The sequence below is a fragment of the Squalius cephalus genome (assembly GCF_949319135.1).
Source record: "Squalius cephalus genome assembly, chromosome: 2".
NCBI lineage: Eukaryota > Metazoa > Chordata > Actinopteri > Cypriniformes > Leuciscidae > Squalius > Squalius cephalus.
The window spans coordinates 7704896-7727333 of record NC_137123.1 but is presented as its reverse complement, the minus strand read 5'-3'; the positions used below and the strand labels follow the sequence as shown (position 1 = coordinate 7727333).

The following is a 22438-nucleotide window of genomic DNA, read 5'->3' as shown; positions in this document are numbered from 1 at the left end:
CACCTGCATCACACCTCAGCAACTGCACAGAGGTCTCTACTGTTTACGCCACAGTAACCAATCAGCAGCCTGATTCAAACCCCGGTCACACCAACTCGACCAATCAGGTGACAGATACAGCCGCTGATTATTATGCCAATATAAAGTATCCTAAAGCAACACAGGACAGCGGGACAGAACTGATCTAAGTAACAGCAACACATCCACAAAACATCTCAACAAACGAGGGTCAAATGATATATTCAGTGATCAACCATAAATGAAAAACTGTCAAAATCTGCTAAAATCTACATTTAATTAATCGAGATTTTGGAATCAGCCCAATTTTGACCAGCGTATAGGCTGTCTCCTATTGCCAAATCATACACAACCATGTCACATAGACCTACGAATATATAGGTTATATAGTTTATAACTGAGCCATGAGTATGCATGTTTTCCCCGTGTCAGTGTGGGTTTGTTCCGGTTTCCCCCACACTCTCTCTTAGGAGAGTCAAAATTGCCTGTGTGTGTGTGAGAGCCCTGTGATGGACTGGCCATCTGTCCAGAGTGCTTTCCCCTACCACTAGCCTAAAGCCCTATTCGGACGGGACTAGTTTTCCAAACGACGTTTGAGTTACAATTCTTATCAACCTACGTCTGTGATTTCATGTACGGATTCGGACGGGACTAACATCTCCGTGTTTATTACCGAGGTCGGAGTGTCTGTGTTTTACATGTGGGCATTGCAGAAGATCACGTGTTCAGAATGCGTGGATTGCGTATGGTCATATAAATTAAAATTAAGCACTTTGAAATATAAAGTAAAACGTCCTAACGTATTTAGTGTTTTGTAAACATTTTATAAAAATTGTAGTATAAAAAACTAAACATACATTTATCATGATTTTATAGAACTGGATTCTTATAATAAACCCACTAGAATAAAAAAGTTTTATCTTACATAATTTACACGTTATGTAATAAAGTACAGAAATGAAAATAATCTTACCTTAAACTGATATTACAGTAGCCAGTCTTAACAGTTTACGTGATTTGGCTCTTCTGTTGATTTAATTTTCTTATTTTTCGCCTTGTACCGAACACATTTACATCCATTATCGGTGCGCAAAAAGCAGGAACTTCAATACCCGGCGTGATAGCGAGAGATTGTATGGTAGTTCACGTTGACCAAAACACACAAGAAAAAGCGTTTTGGAAAAAAACATTTTCGGCAAACACAGACATTCGCATTCGGACGGGATTAGAGTTCTCTGAGGACCGCCGAGTTTGACGAAAAACAGTAGGTAATTTGCTCTGGAATTTTTACAGAGGTCGTGTGAGAAAAAGACAGACATGGCAGATTCAGACAGGATTAAAATCTCAAAGTACGTCTGTGAAACAGAAATTTCTCTAACGTCCCCCTGTGAAACTAGTCCCGTCCGAATAGGGCTTAAGAAAGGCTCCAGCCCTATGACCCTAGATAGAAGGTTGTATAAGTATCAATAACTTAATATAGTGTTATAGCCCAGTGGCTGAAACCCTACAGCATAAACTAACACACACGCACACACACACACACACACAGACTCTCTCTATTCGTTTTTGTTGAAAGGAGTGGCTGTGCTGCCTGTTCTCTGCTTTTCATAGAGTCATTTGCACACTCGTCTTTATATTGTCTTTCTTTTTTCTATCCAAAGCTATAGCAGCAACATGCAAAGCTCCTCCTCCGTGTTTAGTGTGAAAGCTCATGTGACGCAGTACAGTCGTGCCGTGTATCAGCTGCTTTAATATGATTATCAGGTTAACTGACTAGTATCGTGTGCAATGGCTCACGACCTCCAGAGTGTTCGAACTCGCACACTGAACGCCCGTCTTTAGAGTCAGGGTTGCCAGATTTATGTAACAATACTAGCCCAATTTCCCTAGCTCAAACATCAGAACTATGCAAAAATATGCTCCATACCTAAAATAGATATTTTTACAGTCACTGTTATGCATCACACACAATTTTAACTTGGAAAAATCACTGTATTGTCTAATATAAATATAATATGGGTAAAATATTCCAGTACAAGCATTATAATTAATAGCAGGGATGGGTAACGTCGGCCCTGGAGTGCCAATGTTCTGCAGAGTTTAGCTCCAACCCTGATAATAAAAACTCTCCTGCCTTCGAGTAATCCTGAAGACATTGATTTGCTTGTTCAGGTGTGTTTGATCAGGGCTGGAGCTAAACTCTGCAGGACAGCGGCACTCCAGGACCGACGTTGCCCGTCATTGATTTATACAATGTGTCAGACCTTCAACTTGCTGGGTGAAAAAAACCCAAGTTTAAAGCAGTCCAATTCTGTGGAGAAACTCATAATTGTCAGCTACTGGAGAGTTGCGCTACATAGCGCCCTCTACAGGTGATGTAAAATACTACATGCTTCGACATGCTCCTTTCACTATTAAAATGTTTCAAATCTCCATCAGAAATGACTCAGTTTGACTGAAATCAGCTGCAAACAGACAGTGAACTCATGAAACGACTTGTATGCAAGCTAGTTTAAAACTCTCAAGCCTTATACACTCTCAGAAAAAAAGGTACAAAAGCTGTCACTGGGACAGTACCCTTCAAAAGGGTTCTAATATGTACCATTTAGGTACTAATATGTACACTTTTGGTACCAATATGTACCTTTGAGGGACTTATATGCACTCTTTAGGTACAAAGGTGTACCTTTTGAAAAGGTACCGCCACAGTGACAGCTTTTGTACCTTTTTTTCTGAGAGTGTACCTTTTCAAAAGGTACACTTTTGTACCTAAAGAGTACATATTAGTCCCTCAAAGGTACATATATGTGCCTTTGTGACAGCGACAGCTTTTGTACCTTTTTTTCTGAGAGTGTATTCATGGAAATACTCAACCTGTCCAGTGCTGTGATATTTTATATGAAACCATTTTGAACAGCAGTTTGCTCATTACATTAAGATTTAAAGATTACAGGAAATATCTGTTCTCAAAAAAAAAAAAAACATTTGTCCACCACAGGTCCATTTAAAATGAACTAGTGAAGGTAAGAATCAAGCTTAAAACTCAAAAGAAACTGAGACGCAAAACCTAAAATATACAATGTACAACTAAGTGTGCTGTTTAGATGACTATATAAGCAAACCATGTTAAGTTTGTCAGAGTAAGTGTGACCCTGGACCACAAAACCGTCACAAGTCACACAGGTATATTTGTGTATATCAGCTTTAATCAGGAAAAAATTGACCCTTGTGACTGGTTTTGTGGTCCAGGGTCACGTGCTCTTTTAGGATTCTTCAGAAGGGGAAGGAAATATATATTTCAGTTGCTGACGCACATTGTTCACTCAGTACGGAAGAGAACGACAGTGACGTTTGTCACACAGAATTTGGTCTTTTATTGAAGCGAAACGCTTGTCAAATTTCATCATGTTGGACGTCCTGCTGCTCTTTTCCAGCATCTGTACAGGTGAGTTTGAGACTCTCAGCTCTTTTACACAGAGTTTGACATCTTCTCTTGTTTTTCCTCTGTTATCACATGATCATCAGACTCATATGGATGATATTTGTCAGTTATTATTCTGGCCTGCTTATGTCTCTTGCTCACACATAACAGCTCTATATAATGATATTTGTGTTTTCAGCTGTTGTTGTTGGAGCTCCACAGACAATTACTGGATACAGAGGAGAGAGAGTTGACATAAGATGCTCATATGAATCTGGATTTGAATCATATTCAAAGTATTTTTGTAAAGGGGAGTGTAACTATGGAAATAAAAACATCATGGTTGAATCAGGATCTTCAACTGCTAAAGACGAGAGATTCTCTCTGACTGACGACACTACGGCCAGAGTTTTCATCGTCACCATCACTGATCTGAGAACAGAGGATGAAGGCCAATACTGGTGTGTTGTGAGGAGGACTGTGCCTTTGCCTGATGTCTACTCAGAGATTTTGTTTCTGGTTAAACTGGGTAAGTGCTTATAGTATTTATTAGAAGTGTACATGTAGTAGAAATGAACTACAAAGGAACAGGAAAATTTGCCATCAAATAAAATAAGGCCACATTATTGTTTCAAAGCAGCTTCACAGTAATAAACAGGGAAATAACAGTTGTGTTGTTGCAAAATTAATACATTTTAAATCACTTCATTTTCAGCTATTAATCAGCTCTACAGAAGACAATAGAACAAATGAATGTATTTTGTTGAATTCAGTGTTAGTGTATCAGACACTGATTTCAGCTATAAGCTATTTTACAAACACAACATCATCATATTTCAGTACAACAGATCTGAATCTACAGTCCACCAGCATGAATCACACAGATCATCAAGTCTCAACAATTCAGTTCATCTGTCTGCTACTCTTATTTCTTGAATATTTGAGTGTGGTGCCTCTATATATCTGTTTAAAGTACATTAACTGTGTGTTACAGATCACGCCTCTCATTCAGGGTCTGTCATCTATATCTGTGTTGGGTTAGTCATCATCATGGTGATCATCTTCCTCATGGCGCTGATGGTGTTGTGTAGAAAGAGAAGCAAGAAATCACCAAGAGTTACACAATCAGGACTTTCCCAGCACGGTTAGATTTAGATGCACGTTTCTACAGAATCAAAACACTTACTTACTCTTTACTTGCTCTCTAAATGGGGATTTCCCATAGACATCTATTGCTTTTATATATGCAGCTAGTTATAAATGCTATGTATGCAAGGTGAGAGGATGAAAACTTTGTCTAAATCAGGGTTTAAATGAAGGAATCATGTCTTCATCTGGTTGACCTTGTGGAAAAGATGTTGACAGTCAGTCATTGAGCTTATCTAAAGACGCAGGTACACACACATCTCTTTCTAATGTTTGCTGTTTGAATGTAACTTTATTTCTCCTCTTGTTTTGACAGTCGCCGTTGGGCTTTTGCCTTTGAATACAAGAGCAGAAATCACTGCAGAGGTGAGTGTTTATGGTGATGATCTTCATTATGGTGATGATGATGATGATGATGATGATGAACTTATATCATGAGTTCTTTTGCAGGACAGTGACTTCAATGAACATAATTATCAGGAAATCAGCGAGTTCCAGTGCAAGAACAAAGACACTATCTACACTACAGCAGAAAGTCCAGATGATTCAATGATCTACTCCACTGCAGATAATCCAGGTGATCCAGTGATCTACTCCACTGCAGATAATCCAGGTGATCCAGTGATCTACTCCACTGCAGATAATCCAGGCGATCCAGTGATCTACTCCACTGCAGATAATCCAGGTGATCCAGTGATCTACTCCACTGCAGATAATCCAGGTGATCCAGTGATCTACTCCACTGCAGATAATCCAGACGATCCAGTGATCTACTCCACTGCAGATAATCCAGACGATCCAGTGATCTTCTCAACAACAAAGAGACCTTAGTGACATTTTTACTGACTGTGTCTCAAAGCAGATTTGTAAAGTTGAAATTTAATCCACAATGCAACAGAGACAGGACAAAAACAATCCCTTATTTTAGATCTGGGTTTAAATGAGGAATCATGCCTTCATCTGCTTAATTTTGTGGAACAGATGCCGAACGTCAGTCACTGGAGCTAAAGTTGAGTTAAGTTCAGAGAAAGTTTGCAGTTTTTTGCAATTGGTTGTCATATTATACTCATTACGGGTGTTATTTGTGTATTATTTGTTTTTTATTTGAAATGCAGGCATTGGCTCGTCTGATCAAATGGGTTTACAGGGATACAGCTCAATACATTTTGCACAATTAAACAGTTGCGTTTACAGATGACAGATGACCAGACTAAACAAGAAAATGGAGATCGCTTCCATTTTTCCCCATGGAGGGGAAACAAACAACTTTTGAAAAGAGGGATTGTTTTAATGTTCCAGAACAGCAGATCTATTAAGGAGTACGTGGAGGAGTTTTTCAACACCTGCCATCGAGCCACCTGCGATGACGTCTGCTTAATGGAGGGATTTCGGTGTGGACTGGACGAAGATCCCTGCTTCGTCATGCCCTGCGGCGTTCCCTGCTGGACCCTAGAAAGTTACATCACTTTTGCCCTGTGGACAGAGGGATCCCTATTCACAGTGGGTGAAGCAGAGGATGACATCAGCCTCGTCCAGCCACACCTCGAAGATATCTCGCAGCTAGACCCAGAGCTCAGCCCACCATCACCCAGCACCATGGAGACGATGCCTGAGCCCCCCGTAGACGGAGAGCATCCAACCGCTGCGAGTGAGCCGCCTGTGATGACAGTGCCAAACATCACCCCGGAGCCGATGCCCCAAAGGGAGTCTGGCCAGGGGTGTGAGCTGGCAATCATCGTACCAGTGGGAGTCTTGGTGGATCTTGAGACTGAGGACTGTTTAATAGACTGGGACTCTGAGGTACTGCTTCCCACCTTTTCCCACCCTGAATTGTCTGTATTGTGCCTTCATCGCCGCTGGTTCAGCCCAGCATAATGGCATTATTATCATCCTGTACTGACAGTGTATTATCGTCTTTGATTCCACCCAGCCTCCCTCACACCTCCACTACAGATCTCAGCCAGTCCCTCAGCCCTGCCTCAGTTGGTTTCCTGCAGTCCTTCGCCTTCCCCCGTGACGCCTTGCGGTGTTGTCAAGCATAAGGCCATGCACTCACCAACCTCGCCTAAGCGTGATGATCTCCCGGCTCCGCCTCCAGTGGCTGTTCCCTTCGCTCCACGTCGGCCCGTCGACTCCACCTTGGCTCCTCCCACCCTTTGGCTCCACCTGAGATCCCTGGCCTTACGGCTTCACCAGGCTCCCTCGTCCCTCCGGCTTCACCACGGTAAGCCCTCACCATGCCTGCGCTGCAGACATATGAGCCAATCGCCGCGCTCCGGCTCTCAACCCCTTTGGCTCCAGCGGGCTTCACCCTCCCTCCACTCTACCTGGGTCCTCTGTCACACCGGCTCCACCTCAGTCCTCGGATACTCCGGTTACATGTCAAACGTCCTCGCCTTGGTCTCCAGAGCCAGCGGTGTCACTCAGGCCCATCAGCTCTCCGTCTGCGCCCTGGGATCCCCTAACATCGACTCTGTCTCCTTCGGCCGTCCCGCAGATGTCGTCAGCCATGTCAACACCTTGGCTCCTCCCTCCATCGACTCCGTTGTGGTCTGTCGTCCTAACTGCACTCTGGGTCTGCAACATCTGGCCAATCCTCCCGTCTCCACCTCGTCCTTCTCCAAAACCACCACCCACTTGCCCTCATCTCCTGTTTGTCTCTGTTTTGGTTATGGCGCTAGAGGTCTCGCCTTCTGGGGAGGGGCATTATGAAACAGACACTTAGTTTCATTATCATGGACTTTTAGTCTGTTTTCAGCAGTTTTCTCTCTTCCTTTGTTCAGTTTTCCCACCAGTCTATAGTTGTCATGTTACCAGATATGTAATTTATTACTTTTTAGTTCAGCTGTGTCATTACCCTTGTTTGCCTTGCTATTTAAGTTGCTGTGTTTGTATCACCCATTGTCATATGGTCATATATATATATACTGTATATATATATATATATATATATATATATATATATGTATATATATATATATATATATATATATATATATATATATATATATACAGTACCAGTCAAAAGTTTGGAAACATTACTATTTTTAATGCTTTTGAAAGAAGTCTCTTATGCTCATCAAGCCTGCAGTAAAAAAAAAAAAAAAAAAAAAACAGTAATATTATGCAATATTATTACAATTTAAAATAATGGTTCTCTTTTTTAATATATTTTAAAATGTAATTTATTTTTGTGATGCAAAGCTGAATTTTCATCAGCAAGTACTCCAGTCTTTGGTGTCTTATGATCCTTCAGAAATCTTTCTAATATGATGATTTGATACTCAGTTATTATCAATGATGGAAACAGTTGTGCTGTTTAATATATTTTTTTGGAATACTTTTTTTCAGATTCATTGATGAGTAAAACGTTAACAGCATTTATTCATAAAAACAGCATTTATTCAAAATAAAAACATTTCTAACAATATAAATCGTTACCATCACCTTTTATCAATTTAACGCATCCTTGTTGAATTAAAGTACTAATTTCTTTAAAAAAAATAGTTATTGTTCCCAAACTTTTGAACGGTAGTGTATATTGTTACAAAAGATTTCTATTCTAAATAAATACAGTTCTTTTTAACTTTTTATTCATCAAATAATCCTATTTATTTATTTTTTTATATAATTTTTTTTTACTTCTGTTCCACAGTTTTACTTCTGCTTTAGCTGTTATTGGCTTCTGATAAATTTCTGATATGTTTACATGTCTAAATGTCTGCTAAATGAATAAATGTAGCATATTTAATTAAACTCTAATCATTGACTTAAACATAAACAGTGTGATTAAACGTGTTGTAAAATGTGACTGTGTTTTCTGTAGGCTCTTCAGAACTAAATTTATCCATGAATAGAGAATGTGGAAAGGGTTTGTTCTTATGTGGTGATGCAGTTTTACGCGACCTCTCTTTCTCTCTCTCTCTCTCTCTCTCTCTCTGTTTCAGTTGTACCTGTGACACATGTACACTCAGCAGCAGAAGACAAAGGAAGAGGAAGTCAGCATCATATCACATTCATGACGAAAACACTGCCAGGAAACCCTGAAACACACAGAGAGCTTCAGAAGAACTGAACCTACTGATACAACAGGTTTAAGAGAGAAGAATGAAGATCTTCACTTTCACTCTGCTGATGATTCCTGGTAAGAATCTGACAAAAAGTTTGCAAGCAGTTTGAACATTTAAGCCTCATAATCAACATATTATAGTGTTGTATTAAAATGTGCTGGTTTGTTGTAGGTGTCATGACCTACATGAGCGTGACAGGATGTTCAAGGGCCGGAGTTACGATCAAATGCAAATATGAGAAAAAATATACTCAAAAAACTAAGTATTTTTGTAGAGGTCAGAAGCCAGATACACTGCAGATTGGATGGTGCTCTGACCTCATCAGGGCTGAAGAGAAAGATAAATGGATTCAGTCTGGAAGATTCTCTCTGTATGACAACACGAGTTCAGCAGTCTTCACTGTGGCCATCAGAGATCCGAGTGAAGAGGATTCTGGGACGTACCAGTGTGCAGTTGATATCCCTAAAGAAATAGATTTCTACACTGAAGTGAAGCTGAACATTATAACAAGTGAGTAACCCAGATGTATTTTGAACTTGACCATCACAAATGCTGTTATTTTTTTGGCAATTTTATATTAATTTGCAAAAATAGTTTTCCTTATAATTGAAGTCACATTGGCAGATATATTCTCTTGTTTAAAGCATAAGCTCGCTAAATTTTTTATCAAATTTGCAGAAATTATATGTCATTTTGAATATCAAATAAATGTATATTGATTCAAGATTGTTTAGATATTTGTATTGGAAAATAGAAAATAAAGTTTGCAGTGTTTTTAGCACAAATGCATGTTACAGGGCAAATGTCGGCACTAAGATAGACTTTATTAGTCAACAGGAAGTTCAGAACAACTGAAGGTACAATAAGACGTCACGATGTCAGAGGTGTCAAAAGTATTCACATTCATTACTCAAGTAGAAGTATAGATACTAGGGTTTAAAAAGACTTCTGTAGAAGTTGAAGTATCAACTCAAGCTTTTTACTCAAGTAAAAGTATAAAAGTACTGGTTTCAAAACTACTTAAAGTATAAAAGTAAAAGTAATGTAAGGAAAAAAATGCCATTAAGGACAAAAGCTTAGGCCGCGCCACAGGGGCCTATATAGTGCACTACCCCAGCTCCTCAAAAAAACACATTTTTCTAAAGGCCATATTTGACTATAATTATATTAAAATGTTGATATTGAAAAATATGGGATGATGCACTAGGCTACCTGTTTCAGCAGTATATATGCCCATAGAAAATTCATTTTCTAAATAAATAAGCTAAATAAGCGGAGGAATCAGGACATTAATAGAATAATGTATTAAGGTTTTTAGTCTATATTGACCTTAACAATACATAAATTAATTAATTCTGTAATGTTACAAATAACTAATAAAGACATGGTGGCAGTTTAACAGAGACTTAACTTTACTCCGCTCATAGTGCAATGCAATAGTGCAATACTGTCTTGTTCCTTGCTTTTTGAAGAAGCCAAACACATGTCTGCATCTTTCATTAAAGGGATATAGATGAAAATCATTTACTCACCCTCAAACTGTTTCAATCCTGTATGAATTTCTTTCTTCTGCTGAACACAAAAGAAGATATTTTGAAGAATGTTGATAACCAGACAGTGGATGGACCCCATTGACTTCCATAGTAGGAAAAAAAAAATACTATGGAAGTCAATAGCTACCATCAACTGTCTGGTTATCGACATTCTTCAAAATATCTTCTTTTGTGTTCAGCAGAAGAAAGAAACTGGTTTGAAACAACTCGAGAGTGAGTAAATGATGACAGAATTTTCATTTTTAACTAAGTGAACTAATCATTTAACAGAAATGAACTGTTGGCATATCTTTCACATCAATACTGTCCAGTTTGTCCTGTTGGACACGACACACAGCAATACTGTAGGATTTCGGATATTGACATCTTTGTGGGGATATTTTGACCCTATAATGTAGAGTTACACACACACTCTCTCTCTCATTATATTGAAAAACGTCTGTCCCCAAATCTATATTTGACACGATTTGCCCCGTATTCTTGAGCACAGAACTGTTGATTTCTCCCTCGCTTACCGCATCTAGGTTTCCTTAGGACTCGGAGGAGTTTTGGCGCTTCGCACAACCAAATGTGACTACAGCCTCTCACAAGTTAGAAAGAAAACACAAAGCCAATCAGTTTAGCGATGTGTGTTCAGGAGGCGGGACTCAGATCTATTAACCGTTTGTGTAATTGGCTTTTTTTTCTTTTTTTTAATACGACAAGCCGGAATGAAAACAAGCCGAAATGAACTAGGAGTAACGAGGCTATTTTTAAAATGTAAGGAGTAGAAAGTACAGATAAGTGCGTGAAAATGTAAGGAGTAGAAGTAAAAAGTTGTCTGAAAAATAATTACTCCAGTAAAGTATAGATACCCAAAATTTCTACTTAAAGGTAGGATGGATTTTTTTACTTCCGGGTGGATACCCTATACTATTGGTCCTCCTAATTGTCAATCATTCTGGTGAATCAATCAAACTTTTCAAAAAGTGGAGTGGGCGGGACTTATCTAAAATTCGGAAAGATCCTCCTCTATACCTTTAAGTAATGTAACAAAGTATTTGTTACTTGACACCTCTGCATGATGTGCACATATATTGCTAAATGTTCCCTTGAAGTAGACAAGAAGGAGCTAAAAAAAGCGTGTGCGGTAAGCACATTTGGAGTGTATGTTCTACTAGAGGCATGCTATATATAAATATTTACATACCGGTAATCCCAAGTTGTATTGTGTGATATTTATAGTTGAAGGTGTAGTATGATCATAATGAAAGGCTATTCATTTTCACATGAGTTCTCAAAAAAAAAAAAAAAATCAAAGTTTATGCAAATAATAAATATATAAAGTATATAATAAATAAAATATAATAATAAATATAAAATGAACAGGATTTACCATTTACTAAAAGGAAACTTTATGGTGTTTCAAAAGCATTTAACGTTTGAAAGTGTGTACATCATTTGTCACAGCTAATGTCTTTGTCTTTAAGAGCAAAACACATTTCAACCACCCCTGTCATCGTCATCATCATCATCATCATCATCATCATCATCATCATCATCATCATCACCACCACCACCACCACCATCACCATCACCTATTTTACAAAATTCCCCACCATCAACATCTGATTTCACATCAGCTTCTCCATCTATCTCGAATGGTATTCTGGTGATTAATGATTAATACATTTTTATACATTTGCCTACAGACAGAGAGAATCAGATTCTTGTTGTGTTTTATATCTCCTGTTTTCTCAGGTTCGTCTCTGATCATCGGCGTGACTGTGATTCTGCTTCTGCTCATCATTGGATTCATGTCATGTATAGTGACTCTCTATAAGAAGCATCAGACTCGAGGTAAACCAGCAAATGAAATGTTCTCAGAACTTTAGCTAACATTCAGGTAAGGTTCTCTCAATGTTATGAACAAACATTCTTCCAGTGACATAAATAGAAAGTTTGTTCATCTAATCTTTAATAATGTTTCTAAAAAAAATAACACACAAATAAATGGAGCATTTTTTTTTTCTGAAATGTTTTAGTTGGATTTTTTTAATTTTAGTATTTGTTTCGAGAACATCCCAAAGTTACGTTCTCATAATGTTTGAAGAATAATAAAATGTTAATTATGTATATTAATGTTTCCTTAACCCTCTGGGGTCCAAGGTGTTTTCTGGCCCTGGAGGTGTTCTGACCTGCTCTGTTATTTGTGCTTATTTCTGTTACTTGACTATGTCAGCAGCATGTATGTAAAAGTTTGTAGTTTTGAGATAATGACATTTATGCGTGGTTTGTGAAAATACAAAAAAAAGGTCATGAAAGCCATACTGATTATTTCTTCACAAGACTTTTGAAAATTGTATCACAAATATTTGCTCCAAAACTATGTGAAAATCATCCTGACTGCTCATTCAGATAAGATAATATATTCATTTAAAATTTGCAAGACGTGTTTTTTGTAAGAAAGCTTTATGCGAGTAGGCGTAAACACATCCTGAATATTGATGTGTTTCACACCTGAGAAAGACAAAGACACTCCCCTAATGGCCCTATTAGGAGCTATCAGGCCCTATCATGAGCTATCAGGCCCTATCATTCTGAGCAACCTTGCACAAAGAATGAGGAAATTTAAAAAAGAATGGCTTTTTGATTGTTTGGATTTATTTACAACGCAACATAATCCAAAGAAATACACAACATACACAACAAATGACAAAAAAACAACAACATTATTTAACACACTGATCTAAAGACAGAGACTTGAACAGTCACACACCTTTGTGCCATTCCTGAAACATAGTACATACCTTTCATTTCCATGGTGTTTTGGATTTTTCACTTTACCATGTTCATGTACAGAGACTCATGTGAATGTTGAAGTCAGCAGGACTCATCAGTGGGGCAACTGGACCCTGAAAAAAAAAAAAAACGAAACAACTGTGAATATGCTGATATCAAGAGAAAATAGGCTGCATGATTCTGGTTAAATATATTATAAAATATATATTTATATGTATTTAAATTTAGCATTAGGCTTTATGTTTTTACTCCAATCTCATTTCATAACGTACATTTTAGTCTGGCACCAGTTTAACTAGTAGCTACAATGTAAAGTTATATAACAATAACATGCTTACTATTAGGAGTGGACATTCTAACCTTAAAAATCGTTCTCATCTTCAGATCACGTTCTTCTAATTTTTCAGAGGTAAATCCAAGGTAAACAGCACAGCACAAACACAGTCTTCCAAACTCGATGAAAAGCAGAGGAGTAAGTTACTGAAGTCTCTGATTCTTTGTTTTGAGGTAATGAGGGCGTTTACAGGTCTGCGTTCCTCCGCGTGTAGTATTTGCATGTCAATTGCTCGTGCGCGCGTGGGTATGGTCACATTAGAGTTAATGAGGACATGTCGTTGCTTTCATACGGATTACTTAAACAGAGAATATTTGTTTTTTATTATTTTCATTATTACTATATTTTTTTTTACAGACCCTGATTCAGCCTCTAAAATATCTGAACCTGGAACAGAAAACAGTGAAGCGGTGTGTAAAGTCAGATTGTTGATAAGAATGTGTTTGAATGAATGACCTTCATCAAAAGCTGTAAATAATTTCTCATTCTCAGGTTCATCAAATGCTGTACGAGAATCAAGACACCAGACTTCACATTGACTGCAAAAGCACCCAGTTACCCACAAACCCCCCTGATTCTTGTAACACTGTTTATGCAACTCCACAATTACCCACAAACCCCTCTAATTCTTCTAGTACGGTTTATGCTACTCCACAATTACCCATAAACCCCTCTGATACTAATACAGTTTACGCTAATGTTTAATAGTGTAAACGTTCAGTTGTTTAGAGATTAAAATATATTTTACAAGAGTGCCCTGGTGATCATCATCCTCATCGTCATGAACTGAATTAAGCAGATGATCCCGATGATGTTCATCTTTAATAATGATCATGATAAGTCATTATGTTAGTTATGAGTCAGACATTACAGGAAATACATCTTACAGAGTGATTGACCATTTTCAGATTGTTATTTGCTCAATATACTTAAAAAAATATATATTTATTTGTGTATAACTAAAGATAATTGTTCTATTGCAACAATAAAGTTATTATTTTAACATCAAATCTCATTGGAAAGTAATGTTCTTGTTCTTGTAAACTCAGCAGCTCAAGTCTGTCCAGATGAAGCACTTAATGATCATTAATGATCTGTTGATTTATGTAATGTGTTTCATTGTTATACGCAGCTCTTGATGGTCAGTTATTCAGATGAGAACAGAAGATCATCTGAACAGACAGTGAATGTGTGTGTCGTGATGAATCAGTCATTTGCTGCAGATCAGCTGCTGTCCGTGGTGCTGAACATCATCTGAACACTAGAGGGAGCCGCTTCAGACTCGCACTTCAATTTCTCCTTCATAACTTTCACTTTCATTTGTTTGTGGTTTCCAGACAGTTTTGATCTGATTTGTTTCATGTGTCATTCAAGCAAAACTAGTTCGGATTGTGAGTTTATTAATGCGAATTCACTTATTTATTAAATGACATTAAAACTGAAATTAAGTAAATTATTAGCAATTCTTAGTAATTTTGTGTATAATGTTTAATGAAGTTAGCTAATATTTTCAACAGCAAAGACACCTTTATCATTTTCCAAGTTTGATTTTTTTTTTTTAAAGACAAAAGTTTAAAATAAATGAATCCTGAGAGTGTTAGTTTGTATAAATTGTAATATAATATAATATAAATTGTCTAAATATAAAAATATGTCCACAATGACCACATTTGAACTAGTTTTTAGCCTTGTATTGGGCGTGCAGAACTCGTTTCAATGTACGCTTTTGTGTCAAATACATTGAAAAGACGTCTTTTGGACATACTTTTGCTTCATGGGAAGAATTAGGATTAAAACTAAAAAAAAAACTGAAACCAGTTACAAAACCTAAAAATATACAAATAATAACCTTATCTTAGTTTTGATTTTGATTAAAACAAATATGACATTCATATAATGAACCTAAGTATTGTGCTGTTTAGATCAGTATATAAGCAAAGCATCTGCTGTTTGTCAGAGTAAATGAGCTCTTTTATGATGTCCTGTAGAGCTGATGTGGTTAGAGATACAGAAGAGGAAGGAAATATATATTTCAGTTGCTGACGCACATTGTTCTCTCAGTACGGAAGAGAACGACAGTAACGTTTGTCACACAGAATCTGGTCTTTTATTTAAGTGAAACGCTTGTCAAATTTCATCATGTTGGACGTCCTGCTGCTCTTTTCCAGCATCTGTACAGGTGAGTTTGAGACTCTCAGCTCTTTTACACAGAGTTTGACATCTTCTCTTGTTTTTCCTCTGTTATCACATGATCATCAGACTCATATGGATGATATTTGTAAGTTATTATTCTGGCCTGCTTATGTCTCTTGCTCACACATAACAGCTCTATATAATGATATTTGTGTTTTCAGCTGTTGTTGTTGGAGCTCCACAGAGAATTACTGGATACAGAGGAGAGAGAGTTGACATCAGATGCTCATATGAATCTGGATTTGAATCATATTCAAAGTATTTTTGTAAAGGGGAGTGTTACTATGGATTTAAAAACATCATGGTTGAATCAGGATCTCCAGCTAAAGACGAGAGATTCTCTCTGACTGACGACACGACGACCAGAGTTTTCACCGTCACCATCACTGATCTGAGAACAGAGGATGAAGGAAAATACTGGTGTGTTGTGAGGAGGACTGTGCCTTTGCATGATATCTACTCAGAGATTATGTTGCTGGTTAAACTGGGTAAGTGCTTGTATTTATTAGAAGTGTACCTGCACTGTTAAAAATGTTCGTAATTTTAACAGTAAAAAACTAAAAAAGCAACGGAAAAAAATGTTAATTCCTTAACGGTATGTACTCTTACTATATACAGTGAAAAACTGTAATAGCTCTCACGGGACATTTCATGTAATTTTACATTAATATACTGTTAAATGTACGGATTTTGGAAGTACACTGTAAAAAAAAAACTTACCGTTGCATTTATTGTACCTTACCGTAAAAAATACGGTAGCAAATGTTTACTAATTTTACAAAGTTTTACATCATCGAACTAAAAATTATGGTGAAAAACTGCCAGCTGGTTGCCAGTACTTTACCGTAAAAAATACGGTATAAATATTTATGTTTTACGGCATTGAACTAAAGTTTACGGTAAAAAACTGGCAGCTGGTTGAAAGCGATTTACCGTAAAAAATACGGTAGTAATATTTTAGGTTTTACGGCAGTGATCTAAATATTACGGAAAAAAACTGGCAGCTGTGGTTGCCAGTACTTTACCGTAAAAAATACGGTAGATTTTTTTTTTGCTTTTACGGCACTGAACTAAAGTTTACGGTAAAAAACTAGCAGCTTGCAAGTGCTTTACCGTAAAAAATACGGTAGTAATATTTTAGGTTTTATGGCATTGAACATTGAACTGAACTTTTATATAAAAAATAAAAAATAAAAACCTGCCAGCTGTGGTTTCCTGTAATCTATATATTGAGAATTACCAGAGGTTTAGACGTTGATGTTTTATTGAAAATAATAAAGTTTGAAGTTACCATTATGGAGATGAGTGTTTGCTTTAGTTGGGCTCTTGACGCTTGACTTTTTAACTTTAGATTTACTCTGACTGCCTTAACTGTGTGGTTATATAACATAAACGTTACGGTATGAAAATCAGAGAGAAAATGTGACCAGGTGATGATGGCAGGTTAATGATGAGATAATCGTCAAATTGTGGCCTGATTCACTGATCTCATAAAGAGTCTTATCTCTCACTTTGAGCAAAGTGATATTATTAATTATAATATTAAAAATAAATATTTCATATTATTGAGTATAATATCTCTAAGTGAGCAACAGATAATCTGAAGAACTTTAAAAATATATGGTGTAGAAAAAAGGTTTTGTACTACTGCTTGATTTAAACCAACACAGACATCAAGATTCAGCGTATGAATCTCAACAACGGTGACAATCAACACAATAATCAGATAAAACTCTGAACATCACAAAACAAGCTACTAAAAAGCTGCAACAAAAACAACATCAAAAATAAAAGCAGATATAATAATAAAAGAAAATACTAAGGCAATTCAGCATAATGTATTCCTGCTGCAATGCATGCTGGGAGATACTGATGAGTTTTGATTGGAGGCTTTGTCAAGTGCACTGCACTTTTATCATCACCATTGTTGAGATTCATATGCTGATTCTTGATGTCTGTGTGTGTGTCTGAAAGATACAGCAGTTCAAACCGTTATTGTACATAATGTTTTAAAAATTCTTCTGATTATCACAGCAATGATGGATCACATGCTGTAGAATCATAGGGCTACAACAATCAATAATATAAAATTAATAACACATATAATCAAAGATAAGAGCTCAGTGAAACAAATATGGAGATTTCCATCACTGATTCACAACTGCCATCACACGATTCATTTTCTCTCTGATTTTCTAGCCATAATCAGCATGTCTTATAAACACAGAGTTACAGCCAGGGCCTGAAATTAACACCCGACCACACGCCAAATGCGGGTGAATTCTGCAATTGGCGGGTAACACTGTCAATCTACCTGCCACATTGGCAGGTAGCCAATGAGAATCGACCCTTCACGGGGAGTTTGATTGACGGCGATCTGGCCAATCATAATCCGCCGAATCCGCCTTTTTTTTTTGTCCGACAAAGCAGTCAGGAGAGTTCAACGTTGGATGATTTGAACTTGAAAAAACGGAGTGTACTGAGTAAGCCTACTGACATCTTTCCGCAGTTAAAACTACATTCCTTCTTATGTTCATTCATGTTTATTTTATGCTATAAATTAACTAGAAGGAAGAGATGATCGGTTCACAAGCAGCTTTAACTGAGGCACCACAGCGATCTGTCAAGACACATTACAGAGCCACAAAACGGTATTGTCTAAATTTCTTTAAAAATGACCAAATTTTAACGTTGATACTTTGTTTAAAATCAAAAGTAACCAGGACTGTCTTGTCTGTCAGCGTGTTGTCAGTGTCTCTGCTGCGCGATGTGTTTTTCATTGCGTGACATCATGGTTTGGCGTGAGCGCGCGCGGTGTAACTTGTCGGACATAGCAACAGTAACTAAAGCGGCTGGGTCTTTGCGGGGTTTTTTTTGTAACTGTTGTTATTTGACATTTAAACGAAGTCAGCCATACGCACCAAACGCGAATATGCGTCTAAATTCGCGCCTGACGCGCTATTCGCCTCCGGTGTGAACGCACTGAACGCTGTAACTAACAGCTGCCCAGCGATCAACACAGCCGCGTGTGATTTGTTTGCATAGCCTACGAGCTGCACTCGGTCTATATCTGTATTCTAAGAGTTATTATTACTTGTATGGATCTCGTTAATAACTTGACAGCACTTAAATGTGTATTCTTACAAGTTAAAGAACAAATGTTTGTGCAGTTCCTTTTTTTTTTCACCTTTTATGAGGCAAAAAAAAAAAAAACTGGCTGGTAAAAAGTCACAGTGGCTGGTGGTCAAAAAAGTTAACTTCAGGCCCTGGTTACAGCAGGCAGAGAAAAACTAAAGTTAGAAAGTCAAGGGTCAAGAGCCCAACTAAAGCAGTCACTGATCTCCATCATGGTGACTTCAAATGAAACAATAAATCATCAACATCTAAACCTCTGTTAATTCTCAAACAGAAATGTAGACGTCTGACAGAAATAAAGTCAGTCTGGTTAGTAATAAGTGAAGCTGGTAATGCTGTTTGTGGAGTTGTTTAATCCTCCTCTGCTGAGATCTTCACAGATTTAATGTCTTCTTTTCTCTTCAGTTGATTTCATCTAAGGCTGTGTCTGAAGTCAGTTGTAGTTCTTGTGTTTCTGCTCGTCTCTTTTTTCTGTTCCTGTTGTTTCTCTAAATGGACATTCCCAGAATTCCCTGTGTGACACTTCACATTTGATGCTATTTCATTTAAATAATTATGTTTCTTCTTGGTTTTTGTTATCAGTTTTATACATTTGGGGTTTATATTACATCATATATTGTTTAATGAATGTTTATGGCATTATTTGGAATCATGTGTGTGTGTCACCATGATGGTGTTTTGTGTTTGTGTGTATGACACTGTGCACCTTCCCAATATTAAAGGATTCATAACCTGCAATTTTCACTTTTCCACGAGAATCAATGTATGTTATGATTGCCTAACGATTATACACTGGCCGGGAAGCCGATATTTAAAAGTGAAGCGTTTGTTTACCTCAGGGTAAATAAACCAGCGCGCGTGCACGCGCACTCAATTACAAGATTTTGATTTCAGCCCCGTCTTGACGTCATGACGGGTCAGGATATACCATATATGGACACCGCAAACCTATGCCGCGGGAAGCCCGCCCCTCTCCCCCTCATATTCAGTTCAGTCGAGAAAGATGGAGAAACGTAGCCTGGCAAGCCAGACCTACATCAAGATGTTAGGTCTGGAAACTCACCATAGACGCGGTTTAATCCGAGGGGCGGGATAAACGGCTGTCTTTCTAATTCCCTCTGCACGCAATAGGACAGCGCTTCTACCAACCAGAGCGTTTTCCCAACAGCGGAGCTTATTTGATAGATTCAACTTATGCCATATCTGGCCGGCAAAACGACGAACACATCTTCCTTTTTTTAAGAATGACTTAAGTGCCGTTCTTTGCTCTTTTCTCAAAGAAAAACTTAACTCAGAGTCCTCCAGAGTCGCGGCCAAAGCCGATTCGAAAGACCGTTGTTCTCCATCAGCAACTGCCGTCATTCTTTGTTTTCAAGTGGCAGCCGTCACAACTCTGTCGTCATATGTTAAGCCCGCCCCCGCCTACTCTATACACGACGTGATTGGCCTGACCCAATTCAGGTTTTTGCAGCTAGAAGGTCTATTGAGAGTGTCTAGACCCACCTGGCTGCGAAATACATTTTGCTGCCGCTAGGGTGCGTCTAGATTTCTAGGCTAGGAGAAACGAGTACACACCTGAGTTGCTCTGTGGTTGACTGCCACAAACAACATGTAAATGTGTTTTCTCTACCAAAAACGGACCAAACTATCAGGGACCACTGGATGAAATTCATTTTTAATGACGCTGTCCCAACAACCCTTTCAACTGGCTTATCGTTAGGAGTCTGCGCTAAACAGTTCACACAGGAATCATACACAAATTTGGGGCAATATCAGGCGAAGTTGGCCTCGAAGCTCTGTTTGGAAAAAGGTGCAATTCCAACCATCAGAGACTTGCCTGAAATTGAAACGGTAAGACTGAGTTTTTATTGCTCTACTGTGTGTAACAAACAGCAGCTAACTGCTAATGCGGCTATTGTATGCTAGCGGGAGTATTAGCTTCGAGGTAAACATGGGGAATGGCTGCTAACGTTACTTTGCAAACAACAAATGACTGAGATCATCATGAATTCGGCTATTATTTATTGATTGCCTAACGCTTATGGCCTATATGATGCGCCGTCTAGTTTGTGTATATATGAGTATGTGCGCGAGTTTGTGTGTGTGTGCTCGCGTCTCATATGAGTATGTGCGTGGAGAGTTCATATACATGTATGTGTGACTACTTAGTATGTATGCAAGCGTGTTTCATATATGTGTGCGTGAATGAAGTTTGATTTAAGCCCTAAACGGCGCCTCATACTTATACACTGGCCGGGAAGCCGGTCGCGGCCAGGTCGGGTTCATTCATAACTTGCGCCATGATGTCATTTTGGAATGATATGCTAAAGCGTTACCTGCGATGTCAACCCCCCTCCTTCCTGCCACCAATCAACGCGCCCCTCATTTGCATTATTAAAATGACCGTCCACGACAGCCAAAATATCGCATCAGATCTCGCGAAACAATAATGCCTTCAGAAATAAGGGTCTGAGGAGCTCTGTGTTTATTTTTTTTCCACTTTTCTTTTTTAGAAGGGCCTGAAAGACTATAATACAGCAGTATGTATCCAAGGTAATACTAGGTTATGACTCCTTTAACATGTGCCTCAGTTTGTGGAAAACTAATGGTATACTTAAATCATCGTGTGTTTTTCTTTTTTACCACTTGTGTTATTATGATGGTTATCAGTATATTACAAAGATATAAAGCAGACGTTAATACTTCAGTGAAATTTAATGATAACATTAATCGGTTTAGGTAATATAACGGTTGTCCCATGAAAACTAAAAGGTTCCTACTGTATTTTTTATGGTAAAGTACTGGGAACCACAGCTGATGTTTATTTTACCACACATTTAAATCCTGCTGAAGGTTGTTTTTTTTTTTTTCAAAGTAAGGTTGCTACCTTATTTTTTACGGTAAAATACTGGCAACCACAGCTGCCGGTTTTTTACCGTAAATTTCACAGTTTTTTTTTAACAGTGTGTAGTAGAAATTAACTACAAGGGAATAGGCCATTTGGCCATCAAATAAAATAAGGCCACAATATTTTTTCAAAGCAGCTTCACAGTAATAAACAGGGAAACAACAGTTTAATTGGTGCAAAGTTGATAAATTATAATTAATTTATTTAGTTATAAATAAATTGTATTTCATGAAATTTATTTCATGTATGTTGCATGAAATAAATGTAGGTTATTTCATGTATGTTACATGTGCAGTAGGAGCATGTCTGTGAGTGTATTGGCAGGAGAGAGTCTCTGGGCTTGCTCTACAGTAGCAGCAGTGTAGCAGATCTATTACGCCAAGAGCAAACACATTAACATTGTCAAATACAATGATTATATAGAAGCTTACTCCTCCTCATTGAAAAATTGTCTAAAAACATTTCGATTACAATGAATTATAGGTCTATGTAATAGACACTGTAATAATCAGTCATGAAAATTAAAAACAGCTTTATTTCAAAAACAGCTTGTTTAACATGAGCATTTAACAAATGAATGAAAGAGGTATGGTAGCTACATCACAGGTGGCTTGGAAGACGAACAGTTTTTAAGTTTTAAAAAGCTTGTACGTTTTAGAGCTTGAGAATGTACATATTGTTTGTCACAAAGAATGCTTTTCTATATTTTTAGAGCAAAACACAACACCACCACCTTTGTCATCTTCTTCATCATCTTCTCCACCATCATCATCATCATCATCTAAACCATCATCATCTTCACCATCATCATCATCATCATTTTCACTATCTTCATCACCATCATCATCTTCATCATCTTCATCTCTGATCATCAGCGTG

The 22438-nt window shown here is 37.7% G+C and overlaps 3 protein-coding genes across 3 annotated transcripts in view; all 3 read left to right on the top strand.

Annotated features, from left to right (window-relative positions):
* Positions 1-3423: 3423 nt before the first annotated feature.
* LOC307148916 (uncharacterized protein) lies at positions 3424-5432 on the top strand (the record flags this gene model as incomplete). Its single annotated transcript, XM_079854854.1, has 5 exons — positions 3424-3463; positions 3639-3968; positions 4434-4583; positions 4902-4951; positions 5036-5432. 5 exons carry the CDS (start codon positions 3424-3426, stop codon positions 5414-5416), a joined length of 951 nt encoding a protein of 316 aa, XP_079710980.1. The 3' UTR covers positions 5417-5432.
* Positions 5433-6308: 876 nt separating this feature from the next.
* On the top strand, positions 6309-14563 carry LOC307154539 (uncharacterized protein). The gene is made up of 7 exons (XM_079864556.1): positions 6309-6385; positions 8533-8729; positions 8827-9165; positions 11949-12047; positions 13681-13733; positions 13816-13957; positions 14456-14563. Exons 2-7 carry the CDS (start codon positions 8693-8695, stop codon positions 14479-14481), a joined length of 696 nt encoding a protein of 231 aa, XP_079720682.1. The 5' UTR covers positions 6309-6385; positions 8533-8692; the 3' UTR covers positions 14482-14563.
* Positions 14564-15382: 819 nt separating this feature from the next.
* LOC307154520 (uncharacterized protein) overlaps positions 15383-22438 on the top strand; it is an 8153-nt gene continuing 1097 nt past the window's right edge. The window contains exons 1-3 of the mRNA XM_079864531.1: positions 15383-15502; positions 15678-16004; positions 22272-22438. The exon at positions 22272-22438 is cut by the window's right edge and continues 76 nt beyond it. Coding sequence (XP_079720657.1) covers positions 15463-15502; positions 15678-16004; positions 22272-22438 — 534 coding nt within the window. The 5' untranslated portion in view covers positions 15383-15462. The remainder of the gene's footprint in view (positions 15503-15677; positions 16005-22271) is intronic.